The sequence below is a fragment of the Acyrthosiphon pisum genome, chromosome A1 (genome assembly GCF_005508785.2).
Source record: "Acyrthosiphon pisum isolate AL4f chromosome A1, pea_aphid_22Mar2018_4r6ur, whole genome shotgun sequence".
NCBI lineage: Eukaryota > Metazoa > Arthropoda > Insecta > Hemiptera > Aphididae > Acyrthosiphon > Acyrthosiphon pisum.
Window position 1 is genome coordinate 43,739,245 of NC_042494.1, and position 17,657 is coordinate 43,756,901.

The 17,657-nt window shown below is 28.8% G+C and overlaps 4 protein-coding genes across 6 annotated transcripts; 2 read left to right on the forward strand and 2 right to left on the reverse strand.

Annotated features, from left to right (window-relative positions):
- Positions 1-1,928, reverse strand: LOC100575625 (proliferation-associated protein 2G4-like; the record flags this gene model as incomplete). The annotated part of the gene is made up of 6 exons (XM_003243078.4): positions 1,605-1,928; positions 879-1,007; positions 708-813; positions 484-646; positions 92-390; positions 1-25 (listed from the first exon to the last, which is right to left on the reverse strand). Coding segments are annotated over exons 1-6 (819 nt in total), but the record flags the coding sequence as incomplete, so codon positions are not given.
- Positions 1,929-3,293: 1,365 nt separating this feature from the next.
- LOC100166800 (proliferation-associated protein 2G4) lies at positions 3,294-6,688 on the forward strand. The gene is made up of 8 exons (XM_001951234.5): positions 3,294-3,613; positions 4,211-4,339; positions 4,405-4,510; positions 4,572-4,734; positions 4,828-5,126; positions 5,193-5,341; positions 5,412-5,539; positions 6,012-6,688. Exons 1-8 carry the CDS (start codon positions 3,517-3,519, stop codon positions 6,168-6,170), a joined length of 1,230 nt encoding a protein of 409 aa, XP_001951269.1. The 5' UTR covers positions 3,294-3,516; the 3' UTR covers positions 6,171-6,688.
- Positions 6,689-6,845: 157 nt separating this feature from the next.
- On the reverse strand, positions 6,846-8,116 carry LOC100164794 (uncharacterized). Its single transcript, NM_001293487.1, is given in 3 exon segments — positions 6,846-7,537; positions 7,607-7,763; positions 7,901-8,116. Coding segments are annotated over 3 exon segments (357 nt in total). The 5' UTR covers positions 7,927-8,116; the 3' UTR covers positions 6,846-7,363.
- Positions 8,117-8,362: 246 nt separating this feature from the next.
- Positions 8,363-13,771, forward strand: LOC100162708 (serine/threonine-protein phosphatase 6 regulatory ankyrin repeat subunit A). 3 transcript variants are annotated; one of them, XM_029487092.1, is made up of 10 exons: positions 8,363-8,501; positions 9,033-9,129; positions 9,219-9,274; positions 9,360-9,506; positions 9,578-9,784; positions 11,372-11,539; positions 11,720-11,840; positions 11,948-12,088; positions 12,154-12,261; positions 12,333-13,771. In XM_029487092.1, the coding sequence occupies exons 4-10, from the start codon at positions 9,399-9,401 to the stop codon at positions 12,830-12,832; spliced, it is 1,353 nt and encodes a 450-aa protein (XP_029342952.1). In that variant the 5' UTR covers positions 8,363-8,501; positions 9,033-9,129; positions 9,219-9,274; positions 9,360-9,398; the 3' UTR covers positions 12,833-13,771. The 3 variants fall into 3 exon arrangements, with proteins under 3 accessions (XP_029342952.1, XP_016658224.1, XP_001951306.2); XM_016802735.2 differs by having other exon boundaries at positions 9,033-9,274; XM_001951271.5 differs by lacking the exon at positions 9,033-9,129.
- Positions 13,772-17,657: the final 3,886 nt, after the last annotated feature.

Below are 17,657 nucleotides of genomic sequence, written 5' to 3' on the forward strand. Positions count from 1 at the left end.
TTTGATAACTTCAGTATAAAATATTCTGTACAAAAAAAAAAGAATTCATTTAGTAAAATTGTTGATAGTATAGTTCTAAAATATTAATTACCTAGATGCCCTAAGCTTCAATGGATATACTTCCTCCGTTTTTTTAAACACAGATACCTTAGCTGTTGTTTCACGGGCAGCTCCAGTTCCTGTGCTAACAAGTACATCTAAAGCATATACTTCATTGGCCTCAATAGTTGCCTTTTCATGTTCTTTTCGATGTGATTCAGTGGGATTCTGAATAATGGTTTTGGGACCATCTAATTTAAATTGCTGCAATTGATGGCTAAGCATACCTTCAACTGGCTTACATTCAAATTCTTTGCAGACTTTCATTACCATATCAGTTATTTGGTACGTCTATAAATAGATATAAATATTTTATTATTTTTACATAGGTAAGTAACATTATATTTTTTAATCAATAATATCTAAAAATTAAATGATACTTACATCATTACCAGGCCTCATTAGTCTTAATGCAGCTTGAGATGCATAATGAGCAGCTAAGAAACAATTAGCTTTTTTATCTGTGATTTTATTTTCAGAATTCGCTCCCACAACAATAGTATGAGCGATCATTGAAATGAAACCATCTAAATGAACTCCTAAATCTCTAGAAATCATATACAACTGTATAAGTTATTTGTAATGATTTGTTAAATGTTAAAACATACATCTTTAAAACGTCATCCTTTGCAATTGTATGATCTGGTTCACTTGTAATAGGTGAAAAATGGCAAATGCAGCCATTTGCAGATATACAAACGGGAAAAGCAATACCTAAAGAACAAGATTCAAGTCAGAAGTCTTATAACATAAAACATGAAAATATAATAGGTACCTACCTTTTTTCATTTCCTTTTCTTTTTTGAATACTTTACTAGTCTCTTCTAATATTAAATTATCACCTGCAATGCATACATCACGGACTGATGCACCTTCTACACATTTTTCGATGATTTCAACAAGAACACCTGTAAAGGAAAAACATATAATATACTTAAGCTAAAATATTTTTACACTAGACAATAATAGTTTTTGCACCTTCAATAATGTATAAAACAGGATAAAATAAATAATATCAATTTTTCAATATAACTGGACACCACATGCATTACCAGTCGCATATCGAAATCAACGAGTGATTGCTAGCGATTATTATAACTGAACTTTGATCAACCCATTTGAAATTTTGTCGATTAGAAAAACAAATTCATAATAGTTCTAAAATAGGGGTGCAGAAATGCGAAAGGAGGTGGGGGACTCATCGCCACGTATCGCAAGTTATATTCTTGCAAAATGTACACGGTTATCCAACGGGCCACCATCGTGCGCGAAGTTACGAGAGAACCGATGAAGACTTCCACAAACGGATCCGGCGACAAAGCTGACTTCCGCACGTCCACACGACCGGGTACGCACGTTTTGTAGGTTAGGTCTAACGGCCAGAAATTCGTGTCAAGCAGGAAGTCAGAGACCGGCTTGTGGGGATGACCGTAAATTACGTCCAGTGCGGTTTGTGTGTATTATTAATATTCGAATGGTGAAACCCTCGTAATGTGCAAACTTACGGTTGGCGATATCCCCAGCCGTCTTGTACTTGGTCACCACCGCCTCGTCGGCGATTGTCGCTTCCACCTCGTCGTTGTCCTTGTCCTTGTCGGCCATCGTCGTTCGAACGGACAGGAAACGTCAAAATATGAAACGCTGTTGTCGTAGATCTCTCACGGACTCGCCAATCAAAAATCGTACACCGCGAACGCACTTGACCAGAAACACACGTTTCTAGCCGGAACGTCGTCGATATGATTTGTAGGGCACACGCGCGACGCACCGAACTATAGATATATTATTATTGTGATTTCTGTCTTGTGGTAGATAAACATAGTAAGTAGTCAGGAGTGGAAGAGAAAAAATTGCGGTAAACAACAGAAAGGACCACTCTAGTTCAGTTGCGACAACGTAGAAAAATGAAATTCCCACTGATATGTCCAAATGGTTAGGTCACAAACCTAATTTTTTTTATCCTTGAAAATTCTTCCAACCCACAGATATGTATAATAACTAGTGATGTAAATTTGTATAATACAAATGTATAAAATTGTATTATACTGGTATTATACACGCTGTATAGAATTATTTTATACAATGGTATAAAATCTGTATAAAACTTTTTAGGTAAATTTATGTCTATCTGATTCTGAAGACGATTATTAAAAATCTATTATTATTTATTTTGTATTTACAAACAAAAAAGGTTTTATTTTATTTTCTATTATTTTTTTTTTTATACTAAACAGGAAACTAAAAGACTTAAGTGTTAAAATTGTTACTATAACAGTATAACCTATAAAGGATTACTATTTACTTTTGTTACTTATTTAATATTTTACATTAAACATTTATTTTAGTTATTATTTAGAAAAAAAAACCAAAAGAGTTATTTATGTTTATTAAAATTGTTAATTATTACTTTACTTGTTGACTTTGTTATTACTTTTGAATTTAATTTATATTATTATTAATTTATATTACAAATGTCTATTTTATTTGTATTAATAAGACTCAATTTTCAAATAGGAAATGGACAATGGTTGAGTAGGTAATCAAGTTTAAATTGTATAATTGTATATTATATATTTAAATACAGGATTTTATACCGTATAAAATGTGTATAATACGGTATAATACAAAAATTATTATACCCTACTTAAATACAATAGTATTATACAAAGTTTAATACCGGTATAATACAAGGTATAATACAGTATAATACAAAAATAAAATAAAATACCGTATTTTAACAACACTAGGTTATAGTAACAATTTTAACACTTAAGTCTTTTAGTTTCCTGTTTAGTATAAAAAAAAAATAATAGAAAATAAAATAAAACCTTTTTTGTTTGTAAATACAAAATAAATAATAATAGATTTTTAATAATCGTCTTCAGAATCAGATAGACATAAATTTACCTAAAAAGTTTTATACAGATTTTATACCATTGTATAAAATAATTCTATACAGCGTGTATAATACCAGTATAATACAATTTTATACATTTGTATTATACAAATTTACATCACTAGTTATTATACATATCTGTGGGTTGGAAGAATTTTCAAGGATAAAAAAAATTAGGTTTGTGACCTAACCATTTGGACATATCAGTGGGATTTTCATTTTTCTACGTTGTCGCAACTGAACTAGAGTGGTCCTTTCTGTTGTTTACCGCAATTTTTTCTCTTCCACTCCTGACTACTTACTATGTTTATCTACCACAAGACAGAAATCACAATAATAATATATCTATAGTTCGGTGCGTCGCGCGTGTGCCCTACAAATCATATCGACGACGTTCCGGCTAGAAACGTGTGTTTCTGGTCAAGTGCGTTCGCGGTGTACGATTTTTGATTGGCGAGTCCGTGAGAGATCTACGACAACAGCGTTTCATATTTTGACGTTTCCTGTCCGTTCGAACGACGATGGCCGACAAGGACAAGGACAACGACGAGGTGGAAGCGACAATCGCCGACGAGGCGGTGGTGACCAAGTACAAGACGGCTGGGGATATCGCCAACCGTAAGTTTGCACATTACGAGGGTTTCATTATTCGAATATTAATAATACACACAAACCGCACTGGACGTAATTTACGGTCATCCCCACAAGCCGGTCTCTGACTTCCTGCTTGACACGAATTTCTGGCCGTTAGACCTAACCTACAAAACGTGCGTACCCGGTCGTGTGGACGTGCGGAAGTCAGCTTTGTCGCCGGATCCGTTTGTGGAAGTCTTCATCGGTTCTCTCGTAACTTCGCGCACGATGGTGGCCCGTTGGATAACCGTGTACATCTTGCAAGAATATAACTTGCGATACGTGGCGATGAGTCCCCCACCTCCTTTCGCATTTCTGCACCCCTATTTTAGAACTATTATGAATTTGTTTTTCTAATCAACAAAATTTCAAATGGGTTGATCAAAGTTCAGTTATAATAATCGCTAGCAATCACTCGTTGATTTCGATATGCGACTGGTAATGCATGTGGTGTCCAGTTATATTGAAAAATTGATATTATTTATTTTATCCTGTTTTATACATTATTGAAGGTGCAAAAACTATTATTGTCTAGTGTAAAAATATTTTAGCTTAAGTATATTATATGTTTTTCCTTTACAGGTGTTCTTGTTGAAATCATCGAAAAATGTGTAGAAGGTGCATCAGTCCGTGATGTATGCATTGCAGGTGATAATTTAATATTAGAAGAGACTAGTAAAGTATTCAAAAAAGAAAAGGAAATGAAAAAAGGTAGGTACCTATTATATTTTCATGTATTATGTTATAAGACTTCTGACTTGAATCTTGTTCTTTAGGTATTGCTTTTCCCGTTTGTATATCTGCAAATGGCTGCATTTGCCATTTTTCACCTATTACAAGTGAACCAGATCATACAATTGCAAAGGATGACGTTTTAAAGATGTATGTTTTAACATTTAACAAATCATTACAAATAACTTATACAGTTGTATATGATTTCTAGAGATTTAGGAGTTCATTTAGATGGTTTCATTTCAATGATCGCTCATACTATTGTTGTGGGAGCAAATTCTGAAAATAAAATCACAGATAAAAAAGCTAATTGTTTCTTAGCTGCTCATTATGCATCTCAAGCTGCATTAAGACTAATGAGGCCTGGTAATGATGTAAGTATCATTTAATTTTTAGATATTATTGATTAAAAAATATAATGTTACTTACCTATGTAAAAATAATAAAATATTTATATCTATTTATAGACGTACCAAATAACTGATATGGTAATGAAAGTCTGCAAAGAATTTGAATGTAAGCCAGTTGAAGGTATGCTTAGCCATCAATTGCAGCAATTTAAATTAGATGGTCCCAAAACCATTATTCAGAATCCCACTGAATCACATCGAAAAGAACATGAAAAGGCAACTATTGAGGCCAATGAAGTATATGCTTTAGATGTACTTGTTAGCACAGGAACTGGAGCTGCCCGTGAAACAACAGCTAAGGTATCTGTGTTTAAAAAAACGGAGGAAGTATATCCATTGAAGCTTAGGGCATCTAGGTAATTAATATTTTAGAACTATACTATCAACAATTTTACTAAATGAATTCTTTTTTTTTTGTACAGAATATTTTATACTGAAGTTATTCAAAAACATAGTATAATGCCATTCAATTTAAGAAATTTTGAGGATGAAAAGAAAGCTAAAATGGGTGTGATGGAATGTGTAAATCACAAACTCATTGAACCATTTCAAGTTCTTTTTGAAAAAACTGGTATAATTTTTTTTGTTGATCATAAATAAAAAACCATTTTTTTCTTGACTAACAAATATTTATAATTAAGGTGAAACTGTTGTGCAATACAAGTTTACAGTGTTAGTAACAGCTACTGGACCTGCTCGAATAACAGGATTACCATTTGAAGAGGATCTGTATGTGCCTAATTTATCCATTAAGGACCCAGAAATATTGGTATGCTTTAATTACAGATATATTTTAATACTACAATAAAAACGAGTTCCTATTTTTATCATTTTTAAATATTAATTAATATATACATTAAACAATGACTCCAGGTGAAATTAATGAATTGAGATTACAAATTTAATATTTTATTAATAATGGTTTAAAGATTTGAAAAGTTAAAATAGTTACATTGAATAACATTTTCTTTAAAATTTGTGAGAGGTTAAGACGTATTTTTAAATTATAACAAAAATCAAAATCAATGATAAATAAATATGTCATATATTGGAGTATTTTTGCCTTTTTTTCCTTGCAAGTTTTAACATAATGATATCAACCTGTTTGCTCACTACAAATCTTTATCCAATTTACAACTGGATACAGTATTACTCCTTTATGAAAAATTATTGAAGAGATGAACAATAAAACCTATATTGTAACATAAAAATGTTTTTAATAAATAACAAAATTTGTTTAGAGTTTACTCAAAACATCTGTAAATCAAAGAGGAATTTTGCAACCAGTGAAAAAGAAGAAGAAGAAGCCACAAAAAAATGCGGACAATGCAATGGACGTTGATCAGCCATCAAAAACAGAAGCAGGAGTTGAAAAAATGGAAGTGGATGCGTCAGCTTAGATAATTTTCTTCCATTTTTTTTAGGAATTATGTACAAACATGTTTTGGCATTAAATTACATTGAATTACAGGCGTAATGAACAGATTAAAAAAGAAAATTAGGAAATTTTCAGTAAAATTGTTATGGAATGTTTATTGACTTCTATAAATGACAAATCATTTAGCTTTAGTCTCAAATCAATATTGACCAAATTATATATATTTTAATACTAAATTTGTTAATGATCTATAGAACTAACTTTAAAATTCTGTTTACTTAAACATTGTCATCCAAAACTTCATGTAATTTACTTGACTTGTTTTTAAATAAAGTGTATAAAACATTCTCAATGTTCAGTTTTTTTATTACTAAGACATTTGTTGAAAACTAAAGTCTGAGCACTTCTTTATCCGTTGTTTATTAACGAATCTGTGTGAAACAATATTAAAATGTCGAAATCAAGTTCTTACTGTTGTCTAATCGGTTAATATACTAAATTCTCTAAATATTACTTAAAAAATATTTAAAATAATTTATATTGTAAAAATTACAAAGCCTAGATTAGATTTTCATTTATCATTCATAAATTCATCAACCATTTAAATTTTATTTTCATTCAATTATTATTGTGTAAAACTTACCATTTTTATCAATTTCATTTACATGAAACTTTGTTAATAATTTATAAAACAATATTGTTTTCAATTTTAATTATATTGGTTAAGTTTTATACATACACATACATTTTTGTATGAATATTTTAAAAACAATATTGCATTTATGTTTTCATTATAACATTTTTTGAAACTTGTATAGTTAATAGTTATATTCAATGTTTAAAACATGAAGTACATACATTTCTTTTTTTATTATTAAAAAATATGTTTCTCTTTTTTCAATACCCTAGCTATTTAGTCTATATTCTACAAAATAGTAACTTGTAGATACTGAACAAAAAATTCAAGAAAAAATATTAATGACATTAATAAAACATGGGCCAATGTTATATTTGGTAATCAACAGTAATTATTTTATAATAATAATTGCTCTATATTGAGAGAATTAAATATGGTAGAAGGAGAAAACAATTTAACAAATTATCTACTCGATGTCTTACAAAAACAAATCATTTTAAATAGTTACAAAACAAATTGCTATTGAATATTAGCACGATTATATCGTTTTATTTACGCAATATGATAATAAATCATTGTTAATTTTGTTTTGATTTATTCACTTGTATCTCAACTAATTGATACGCTTTATTCGCTGCAACGACACATTTGTTGGGTACATCAATAACAAACTCGCCAGCGTTGTACACACCTTTATTCCAACACGCCGTAGATGTGGATTTTAAATTTTCTACAGAAGGCAATGATTTTACCTTAAACAAACAAGTTTTACATGTAAGTTTGTTTTATTTTAAATTGTGATACTGGTAATGATAACTTACTTGTGCTGGCATTTCAGACTCTGCTTTTTTGGCAATAGGTGTCAAAATTGCAATGATGATTTTTGCTACTTCACGTGATGTTTCACCATCTTTCCATATACCTAATTCTGATGAACCAAATATTGTTGCTCCAAATAATGCTCCCCTTATAGTGTAACTAAATAAATTATGTATGAGATGAAAAGTTTTGCAAATCAATGTCAAGGCTATTCAGCACAATTTAAAAAGTTTGTTAAGGTCATTCAATGGCCTGTTAGTAAGTTGTTATTTAACAACCATAATTGACTGTCTTACCTTATGAATTTGTTTAGTTTACTCATATTTGTAACTAGTTTTTACAAATCTATATTAAAACCAATGTTTTATACTTTTATAGGTAAATTAAAAATCACAATAAGATGTTAAGATTAAACTTCTTGGTTTGTAAGTTCGTTTCGAACTTCGCAGTCTCGGTGCTCGCGCCTCGCACAGTCGCACTATAATAGTTTGTACTTATCATTTATCAAATAGATGGTATCTACAGCCGTGACACGATAATATTATCTATTTAATCGTTGTATGAACCACAGATATGTATAATAATTAGATACCCGACTCCATATACAACAACATTATTAAATTATGATGCCCGACGCCATTTGCAACTTTGGCAATGTTTACATTTATTCATATACATATTTACTTGTATATACATATATACTGATAATACTATTTTGCCCTAGTTGTAAATGGCTGCCAGCGTCATTGATAAGAAGAAGTCGGGTATCTAGTTATTATATATATCTGTGGTATGAACACAGAATGATAATGCTTATCCGTTTTCTGTTATCAGTCCATCTAAAATCCGCGAAACTGTGAAAGTTAAGAGAGTGCAAAAATTATACAAAGTTGCAAAGTAAGAATCATTTTTTGAATAGGAGTATAGGATACTAGGGTTACTCTACCTTATTATTAATTGTTACTTGTTAGGAAAAATTTTAATTAAATTTATATTTATTACACAAACAATTTGGCAGTTAGCTGAGTTAGCTTATAGCTACTAGTGCTTGTAGTTCAGCAGTAGCTGCTGCACTATTAAGGGCTCGTATTACCATAGTTGATTACACTTAAATTACGCTTATCTCACTGATTTTACCGGCTGAATCCCGTGGTTTAACCAGAAGTCAACTATTGTAATACAAGTCCTAATATGTTTTATTGATTATTTATTGTTGATCTATTATTATTTAATATAATATTTAAGTTCTTCCCACAAACTAACAAATTAAGTAATTAAAGATTATATAATCTGTACCTATAGGCTATACTGCTATAGGTACCTTAATATATGTATTTATTCGTAGTTCTTCATAAGGGCAAATACTTAATTCACTTTACAGCACAATTGTCTAAAATAATAAAAATTTTATTTCTTTTTCTATGTAAGACTGGTTCAGTGTAAAATCTTTGATCTTATCATGGCACATATTTTGATCATGCAACCACCATTAAAAAGATTAATGCCTCAATGACCACGAGTTAAAGCAAGCCAAGAAAATTTATTTATTAACAATCATGATCAGTGACAAAATAATTATTATATTTATCGATTAATGAATATTTTTAATTTCAGTATACCATATTCAGCCGTTTGGTCCAATCAAACGCTTTTTTCGAATACTACTATAGGTACTATATACTTATTCGACCATTTTTAAAACGAGGATAACTTATAATTTTACATGTAATTTATGCATTATTTTTGATTTTTAAGTTTGGAGAATTTTAGTGAAAAAGGTTCCACTTAATTGTTATGGATAAGTCAGCCAAGGAGATATTTTTCCATTCATGCATAAATGGTGATTTGAGTACAATTAAAATTAATTTGTTCCATAATGTATCACCGTTCAGCCTAGACAAGGTTAATAGTGTATTTCATATCTAGAACTCAGCTTTAAATTAATAAATTATTTGTTCTATTTTACATTTAAGTATGGAAACAATGCTTTGCACCTAGCTTCCATGAACAATCAACCAAAAGTATTAGAATACTTACTAAAAAGTGTCAAAACTTATAAAAGCAATTTTCGGAATAAAATTGGACGTACTGCTTTAAATATTGCAGCCGCTCAAGGTGCATTTGAGTGCATTGAAGTTTTACTAAACAACTTCCCTTGTGACATCAATTCTACAGATAAGGTGAATTTTTTTTATTATTGCTTAAAAAAAAATTAGTTGATTATATTTTTTAAATCTTAGGGCCGTTCTTACAATGTCCAGTTAAAGTTAACTGACACTTAACCGGCCGAATTCTGCCGGAAAAAAAATCTGTTATCAGTCGGTTAGCGTTAACCGACACTTACACGTACATTGTAAGAACGGCCCTTATAGTCCTACAAACAATAAAAATCAACTATTAATTAATATTTTGGTATGAACTATCTGTTTGATTCAAATATTTCCAAATCAATAATATCTTTATGTTTCATAATCTTAGCCAAGGCTGGGCATTAACGATTTAAAAGTTAAAATTAAGTTAAAACGTTAAGTTCATTTTAATTAAGGTAATTAACTTGTTACTTTTTTTTCAAGATTAACGTGTAGTTAAAGTACCTAAATTAATTTGATCTTTTTTTGAAGAATAATGCCAATTTTCAAATGGGTTTTTACATTGTTGTATTATTTTAAATTTCCCTTGTAATTTTCTTGAGCGTAAAGAAAAACTATCTAATAAACCATATTATGTGTCTAGAAGTTTTTATTTTTGCAAATTATCAAATTTTAACTTTACACTAAGTTAGTTACTTTTTTCAAAGTTAACTTTTAACTTAACTTTATTATTTCAAAATAACTTAACTTAACGAGTTAAAAAAAATTGTTAACTTGCCTAGCTTTGATTATAAGTATGATGATTGCTTATTTTATATTTCTTAAATTTTTCTTGCAGTTCATTCCGAAGTAGAATAATAAAATATCAATTATTGCTAGTGCTCGAATTGGTAAAATTAAAGTAGAGAGACTCTGTTTACTTTTAAAAAAAGATCGTCCCCAATCCCCATCACTTATTAAACATTATTAAGCCGTGTGAGCTATGCTCTAAGTTCTAACAACCCCTAATACTCCTCTTTAAATCATATAAAAACTATTTATAAACAATCAATCAATAACAAAAAAAAAAAAAAAACAAGGTAATATATTACATAGGTGATAGGTATTATAATTTGTAGATCCCTGGTAATGAAATAATCCATAAGACAAATTATAATGGTAATCACGCATTTTAATAAAAATGCAGAATGATGACGTGTGCCATGTATTCTTCTTAAAAATAATAGTAGAGGTATGCTAAAATTTCTGAAAATTAGTTGGGGTACTCTGTCCCCCTGCTTCCCCCCAAGTCGAGCATACAATTTATTACAAATTGAAGTGAAATAAATGTACGTATTAAAATATTTGAAATACTAAATCAACACAATTTCTCATATTCTATACCATTTATAGACTATAGTTCTATACTCTATTCAGAATAAGAACAGACCAGACGGCAGAGAAAACACGTTGTTGTTCACGCATCATTCCCTACAACAAATATTCACTATTACAGAATAATTGACGATTCAGCCACCTGGTGGTCTGGCAGCGCCAAGCTCAGTTGTGATGCGCGAATTTGGTCTGTTCTTATCTTGAATAGAGTATAGTATCATAGAAGTCAGTGTCAAATTTATCTAATAAAAATAGTTGAAAACATTTTTCTAAATATGCACTGTGTAATATTTTTTTTTTTAGATTTTTAACAATAGTCCATTACACTGGTGTGTTACAAGCAAATGTATCAAAGGTGTTAAGAAGTTATTAGATATGGGAGCTGATTTCACGCTTGTAAACAAATTTGGTAAAACTCCTTTGCAACTTGCCAAAACAACATGTTTGGACATTTTTCATTTAATAGACAATGTAATTTTGGAAATTTTTTAATTACTTACTCTTTAAAATATAAATACAATTATATATCATATTAAGCTAATCATTTTATTTAAATTAATTAATTATTATTGTTGTCATAATCAAATCTAATCAACCATAAAACATTGAACTTTTTAAAGATTATTTTTATTTAATAACACTAATTTTCAGTTCATTAAAAATAAAAATAAGGACCAATTTTTACACACAACTCTACAGCCTAATAATGATATTAGAACAAATATGAATAATACCTCAAAATCATCAAATTCACCACAATTTAAAAAAAATAGTAAGTTGTAGGTACTAGGTACTATTAATAGAAAAATAAATTACTAATATAAATAATGAGTAATATAAATATATTTAATAGATTTTAAATGTTACATTTTTTAACAGATGGTAATTCAAAATCAAATTCAAAAATATTTAATAAGACTGTTGATCAGCAAAGTGTCAATTGTGAAACAATATTAGGCCCTAATTTGGTATCTAATAATTCAGATGAATCATTTTATCTGGATATTTCAAAACTAAAACGTAAGTTTAAATAAAATGTATTATTATTTTTTTTTTTAATTACATTAGTTATTTTTGTATTTTAGATGGTGATAATTCTGTTTTAAAATTATTGGAAAAATCTATCGAACCAGTCGACGAAACTTCTTTTGTATCATCTATTTTAAACAGTGGAAAAGTTATTCAGCTGACTGGTATAATATTTAATTTGGTACTAGGAAATAAAAATAATGATAACTATAAAGTATATTTTTATAATTTTTAGAAGCTGGTATACTTGCTTTGGAATACACAAAAAATGAAATAAATACCCCAATTCCTGATCGCCTTGTACAAAGCTTCTTGAACACATCTCAACAATATAATGAAAATGAAAATCATCTTGACTATGATAATATTGAAAAAGATATTGAATTAGGTTCAACAACACTTTCCAGAGGATTAAAACGATTGAAAAGTCCACAACCCTGCTCTAAAAGATTTAAATATACTGAAAGTACTATGACTTCAGAGTTTGAAAGTTTATTGGATCAATTGGGTTCTAAATGTACTAAAACTGTACCCAAAGTTTATAATTCAAATTCTTACTGTTCACAAAGCTTGTCATCTGTAGAAAATAATACAATGAGAAATAATGAAGTTTGCAATCAAAATCAATTAGTATGTGTAAACCCTGACATTAATGCTCAACCCAAATGGGTAGATGATCTAATGAGTTTATTTCATAAATTAAATAATTCTGCCATAGTGGAACAAATCAATTGAACTAACTTGATGCACTTAGTAATTTATTATTAGTTAACACCTACCATTTTTGTTATTCCTAGTTGTACTGTTTAGAAAATACATTTTTCACATTTAACTATTATTTTCTTAACATTTTGGAGGGGGGCTGTAGGCACCTCACCCCTCCCTGCTGGCTATGCCAGTATTCCACTGGTATGTGGTATACATTTTGTAAGAGAAACCATAACTTGTATACAAAATCTTCTTTTATTCCAAAAAACTGCTCAGAAGTCAGGACATCAATGATCCATACCTACATTATTAGTTAATATTTTTTCTATTGATCTCAAATTATTTTAGGTTTTACATATTTTGTTTTATTTAAAATATTTAATAATTTATTTAAAAAGTATAAAATTAATTAAATTAACTACATTAACAAATTTTTTATTTTTTATTTCAAACATTTATTAGTTGTTTGAATTGTCATTGTATACTTAACAAAATGCCATGCCAATATTTATTATTTATTATCCAAAAACTAATACAGTAATACCTTTTGTTTTTTGTTCTGATTACATAACTATTCACTAATCACATTAAAGCAAAACTGTAATTTTTATATATATTTATATTATGTATTATGTAAATAAAATAATGGAATTAGATTAACTCATAGAGCTACCTATAGTCTCAGGTTCCCCGGAGACTACTCATGCACGCTAGTGTTCGCTATGGCGAGTAGTCTACTAGTCTCTGGGTGCCTGAGAATAAGGTACACATTTGAAAACCTTATGTATATTAATTTACTTTAATAAACGATGGTGGCACTGCTACGATCATTGTTAATCAAAACAATCCATTTTTTAAATCAGTAATTTAATATTTTACAAATTATTCATATTTATATATATTAATCGTATATTGTATATCATTACTTATTTATATATATTATACATTTTTTTATTTTATTTAAAATATATTGGTATGTCATGTATTAATGTACTTACCTATATCAGATTCTTAGTGAAGGTAAAACTGTACTCAGTTTTAACAAGATGTTAAAGATGATTTTACTTTTTTTATATATATAAATAGTACAAATAATTTATAACTTTAAACTTATAAGTTATATCTAACTAATAAATGTTAGTTCTTTATACAATAGCATAGTATCCTGTATCCAAACAGACATATTATTATAATTCTTTATAATTCATATGAATTTTTGAAACTTAAATGATCCTTTCTTTCACTTATTATTGCATAGGTAATATATAATATTTTCTTCTATGATCAACTTAAAGTGAGCTCCATCTTGTGTGGTTCTACGCGATCACCAATTGCCTGTGCTGTCCGATTGCGTCATCTAGTTTCCAACTAAGTCCCACTCCACAGTCCACTGGGCGTGAAGACCGCACATGTCTCCTCTTGGAGAAGATTAATAGTATCATGGATATAGTAATAATATCTACATAGATAAATAGATCACATAATGTCTATTATTATGTATTTATTATTGAAATAAAGAAAATACAATATTCACTGGGATTTTACACGGTTTTTAAAATATGTTAAACAATGAGCAAAACGTTTAAAACAAATGTTTTAAATTGTATTCATGTTTAAAACATAACAACCCTGATTAAGAGGAGTGAAGTTTTAAAATGATGGAAACTACTAATTGCTTAAACTCTTTGCGTATATTTGGGAAGTAGAGTAGATAGGTATTGCAGATATTTAAGTATTTATTCATCAATTTTTAAATAAATTACATAATATAGCTACTGACAAACACTAACAGGTAGGTACCTTATATATTTAAGTATAACACCTACTTACTATGTATCGTAAATTTGTATTTTTTTAAACTAAACTGTTATCTTTAATTTTGAATTACAACACACACAGCTTGTACGATTTAGATTCTCAGCGGAGAATGTATTATGATTGTATAGGTTTTCAATAACGTAAGTATTTTTCATCTACACGTTTTAAAGTAAAAAAATTCTTTTTTCACTGAATGTTTATATTAACATTCAGTATTTTTCTATACACCATACGCTTTTCAAAATGTTTTGAGGCGTTTACGGACATTTTCAGTTTCTAATTTTTTAGTATAAGTTTTTTTTCTATAAATGTCAATAAAATTTTATTCGTTTGGTCAAAAAGTTTGAAAATTTAATACAATGCTTCTAATATATTTTGTTCTTTTTTTATAAAAAGGAATTCGTTCAACGTGGCGTTCTTTAAAAAGGATTTCGTTCCAGGAATTCGTTCTGTTGGAACTCGTTCCTTCCAAACAACTGATGATATTATGATAGTACATACCTATAACTTTAAGGGTGGGGGGGGGTCTAGATTTTAATTTTTTTAGTTATGGGTAACTCAATTTTTTTTTTTAAAAACATCGCACATTTGCTGAAAACTTTTACCTTCAAAACTTTTCAATGTTTATCGTAATTATTTTTATTTTAAAGATATTTTATTGTGCTATCAACTATTACATACAAAATCAAACCAGAAATGTACAAATTATTTTTCTTAAATTAAAAAAAGTTGACAAAAATTAGTATTTTCGAAAGGAAATCGAGTAAAACTCCAAATAACGTCATATTTACTATACCTATGCCTACACTTTTTATTTTTATTTGATTATTCTACAGAATACCTAGAATACCTTAAACATTTTGACTCTTTGTGAGTACATGCCTCATCTAAACTCGATGTACAGTAATTTATTATTGTCCATTGACAATAATTACAATTTATTACGAAAGTTACATTAGCAGTGATATTAGGCGAGATTAATAAATTGAGTCGCGAAAATATTATGTTGCTAGGTTCATTCCATTTTTTTAATATCTAATCATCTTTATTAGAAGTAAAATTGTATAATTATTTTATATTATTTTATATCACATAATATTATGTTCTAAATAAATATATGTTATAAAATATTATGTTCTCAGTATAAATTGCATAAATAAAAAAAATCTCATGGTATAAACTAAAATGTATGTATTTAATATAATATTATATGTTCTTGGTAAAAACTTAAATGATCGGACCGAACAGGTAGGATTTATTAGCTGGAACTCAACTTACCTATAACTACTTTTTTTTACCCGGGACTTAACTCACTGCTTTCAAAATGTACCCAAATTATCGCGTACCCAATTTTCCTAGCCCCTTAGGTACCTACTCAGAAATTACGGAAGATATGGTAATCAAATTTAATATTCTAGGTATTGTTCTGTAGGATAATAAAATAAAAATAAAAAAAGCAATTCTGTGCAAGCGCAGGTCATAGAAGTGAATCTTCTGCGACATCAGTCGTGGTGATATCAAACTATTAATGTACAATCTACAGTTACTGTCGTAGAGGTTTCATTTTTATTATTTGTGTTTGCAGAGAATTTTTTATTAATCAAAAATAATAATTATAATAATAATAAATAATAATAGCTTAAAAACCCATGGCAACCATTTATAAGCAAAATTTTCTATCAGAAATCTCAAAATCCATGTTTGAGCACCACCCGGAGATGATTCTCTCCCTTTTTAAATTAGCCAATCTTTTGCCTAGAGGTCTAATCTGTCTCTGTACCAAATGAACCCGTTCACTTTTTTGCCCGGCAACCAATAATGATACTCGTCACTTTGCTAGGCAATCAATAATGTTACTATAAATCGTGACGGATTTTAGTCTTATAGCTAGTGTGTCGCAGCCTTGAAAATTTACTCACAGCGCGCGTCGTATAGAAGTTTCACTTCAAAACTGTAGTAAATACGGGCTTATATATTATAATGGAGTTATACACGATGCCCTTTCAATAATGCTAATTTATGTTAAATTTTTTTATTGTTTTTATCTAATAAAAATAATTTGTAAATTTCTAGTTTGATTGTGTATAATACCTATGTTAGTTTTTAGCACAATAAAACAAAAAATCACGATAACAGTTGAAAATAAGTGAAGATATACCTATCAGAAAATGTGCGGTTGGTTCAGTTTTGTTTAAAAAGATTGATTAGCCCATAGCTAAAAAAATAAAAAGTTAGGACCCCCACTTTAGATGAGTTTTTCTTCATAACTTAAGGTACATACTATCATATGACGCCGGCCGGTCATTTTTTCGCCAAACAATAGGTAGGTACCTAGCTTAAAATAATTGCACTAATTAAGTATTCAGGTAGGGGAACATGAGGAAAAGTGGGGAAATTGTATTATCTATGCATTTAATGTAAAAAATGTATAATATTATTAGATTTGTGGCTTCCTTGATCGTCTGAGATAGTGTGGTAGAAGTTTTGAATCGAACTAGTGATTATTTTGTAATTAATCAATGAAAAACTAGAAATATGCCTATTATAATTTACTTGATAATGGAATTGTATAATTTGGTATTTATATATTCAATTATTTTGCGCTTTGTTATTAATAATTTTTTTTTTTCATTTAAAAGTCTACATTGTTTGTTCTATGATTAAAGTTCTTTAATTATGTTTAGGTGTTTAAATAAAATAAAATCAATGGCTCTAGGTAATTTAACTGTTTGGGGCAAAGTGGTTTATACCTGTCTGGTTTATACATTTAAGTATATTAACGTTTTTTATAAATAATTTGTTGTGTTTATAAAATGAAGTAAAATACATGGAATTTTTTTCGGTAAACTGTACTTTTTTTACATCCTATTAAACTTACATAAAAAAAATCAAATTTTTATAAAAAAATGTATTATCAATAACCATAACCTGTAGATTGTGTGAACAAAATTTGAAAGGAAAAAAAATTGATTTTTAAGTGTATTACAGGTCTTCAGACATTAGCGTCCTCACTTTGCCCCATGTTCCCCTACTA

Coding starts and splice junctions, on each gene's coding strand:
- LOC100166800 (XM_001951234.5), top strand. CDS start 3,517: ATGGCCGACAAGGACAAGGACAACGACGAGGTGGAAGCGACAATCGCC. Junction 4,340..4,404: donor AGAAAAGGAAATGAAAAAAG/GTAGGTACCTAT, acceptor CTTGTTCTTTAG/GTATTGCTTTTCCCGTTTGT. Junction 5,127..5,192: donor TTGAAGCTTAGGGCATCTAG/GTAATTAATATT, acceptor TTTTTTGTACAG/AATATTTTATACTGAAGTTA.
- LOC100162708 (XM_016802735.2), top strand. CDS start 9,399: ATGGATAAGTCAGCCAAGGAGATATTTTTCCATTCATGCATAAATGGT. Junction 9,507..9,577: donor CACCGTTCAGCCTAGACAAG/GTTAATAGTGTA, acceptor TTTACATTTAAG/TATGGAAACAATGCTTTGCA. Junction 9,785..11,371: donor ACATCAATTCTACAGATAAG/GTGAATTTTTTT, acceptor TTTTTTTTTTAG/ATTTTTAACAATAGTCCATT.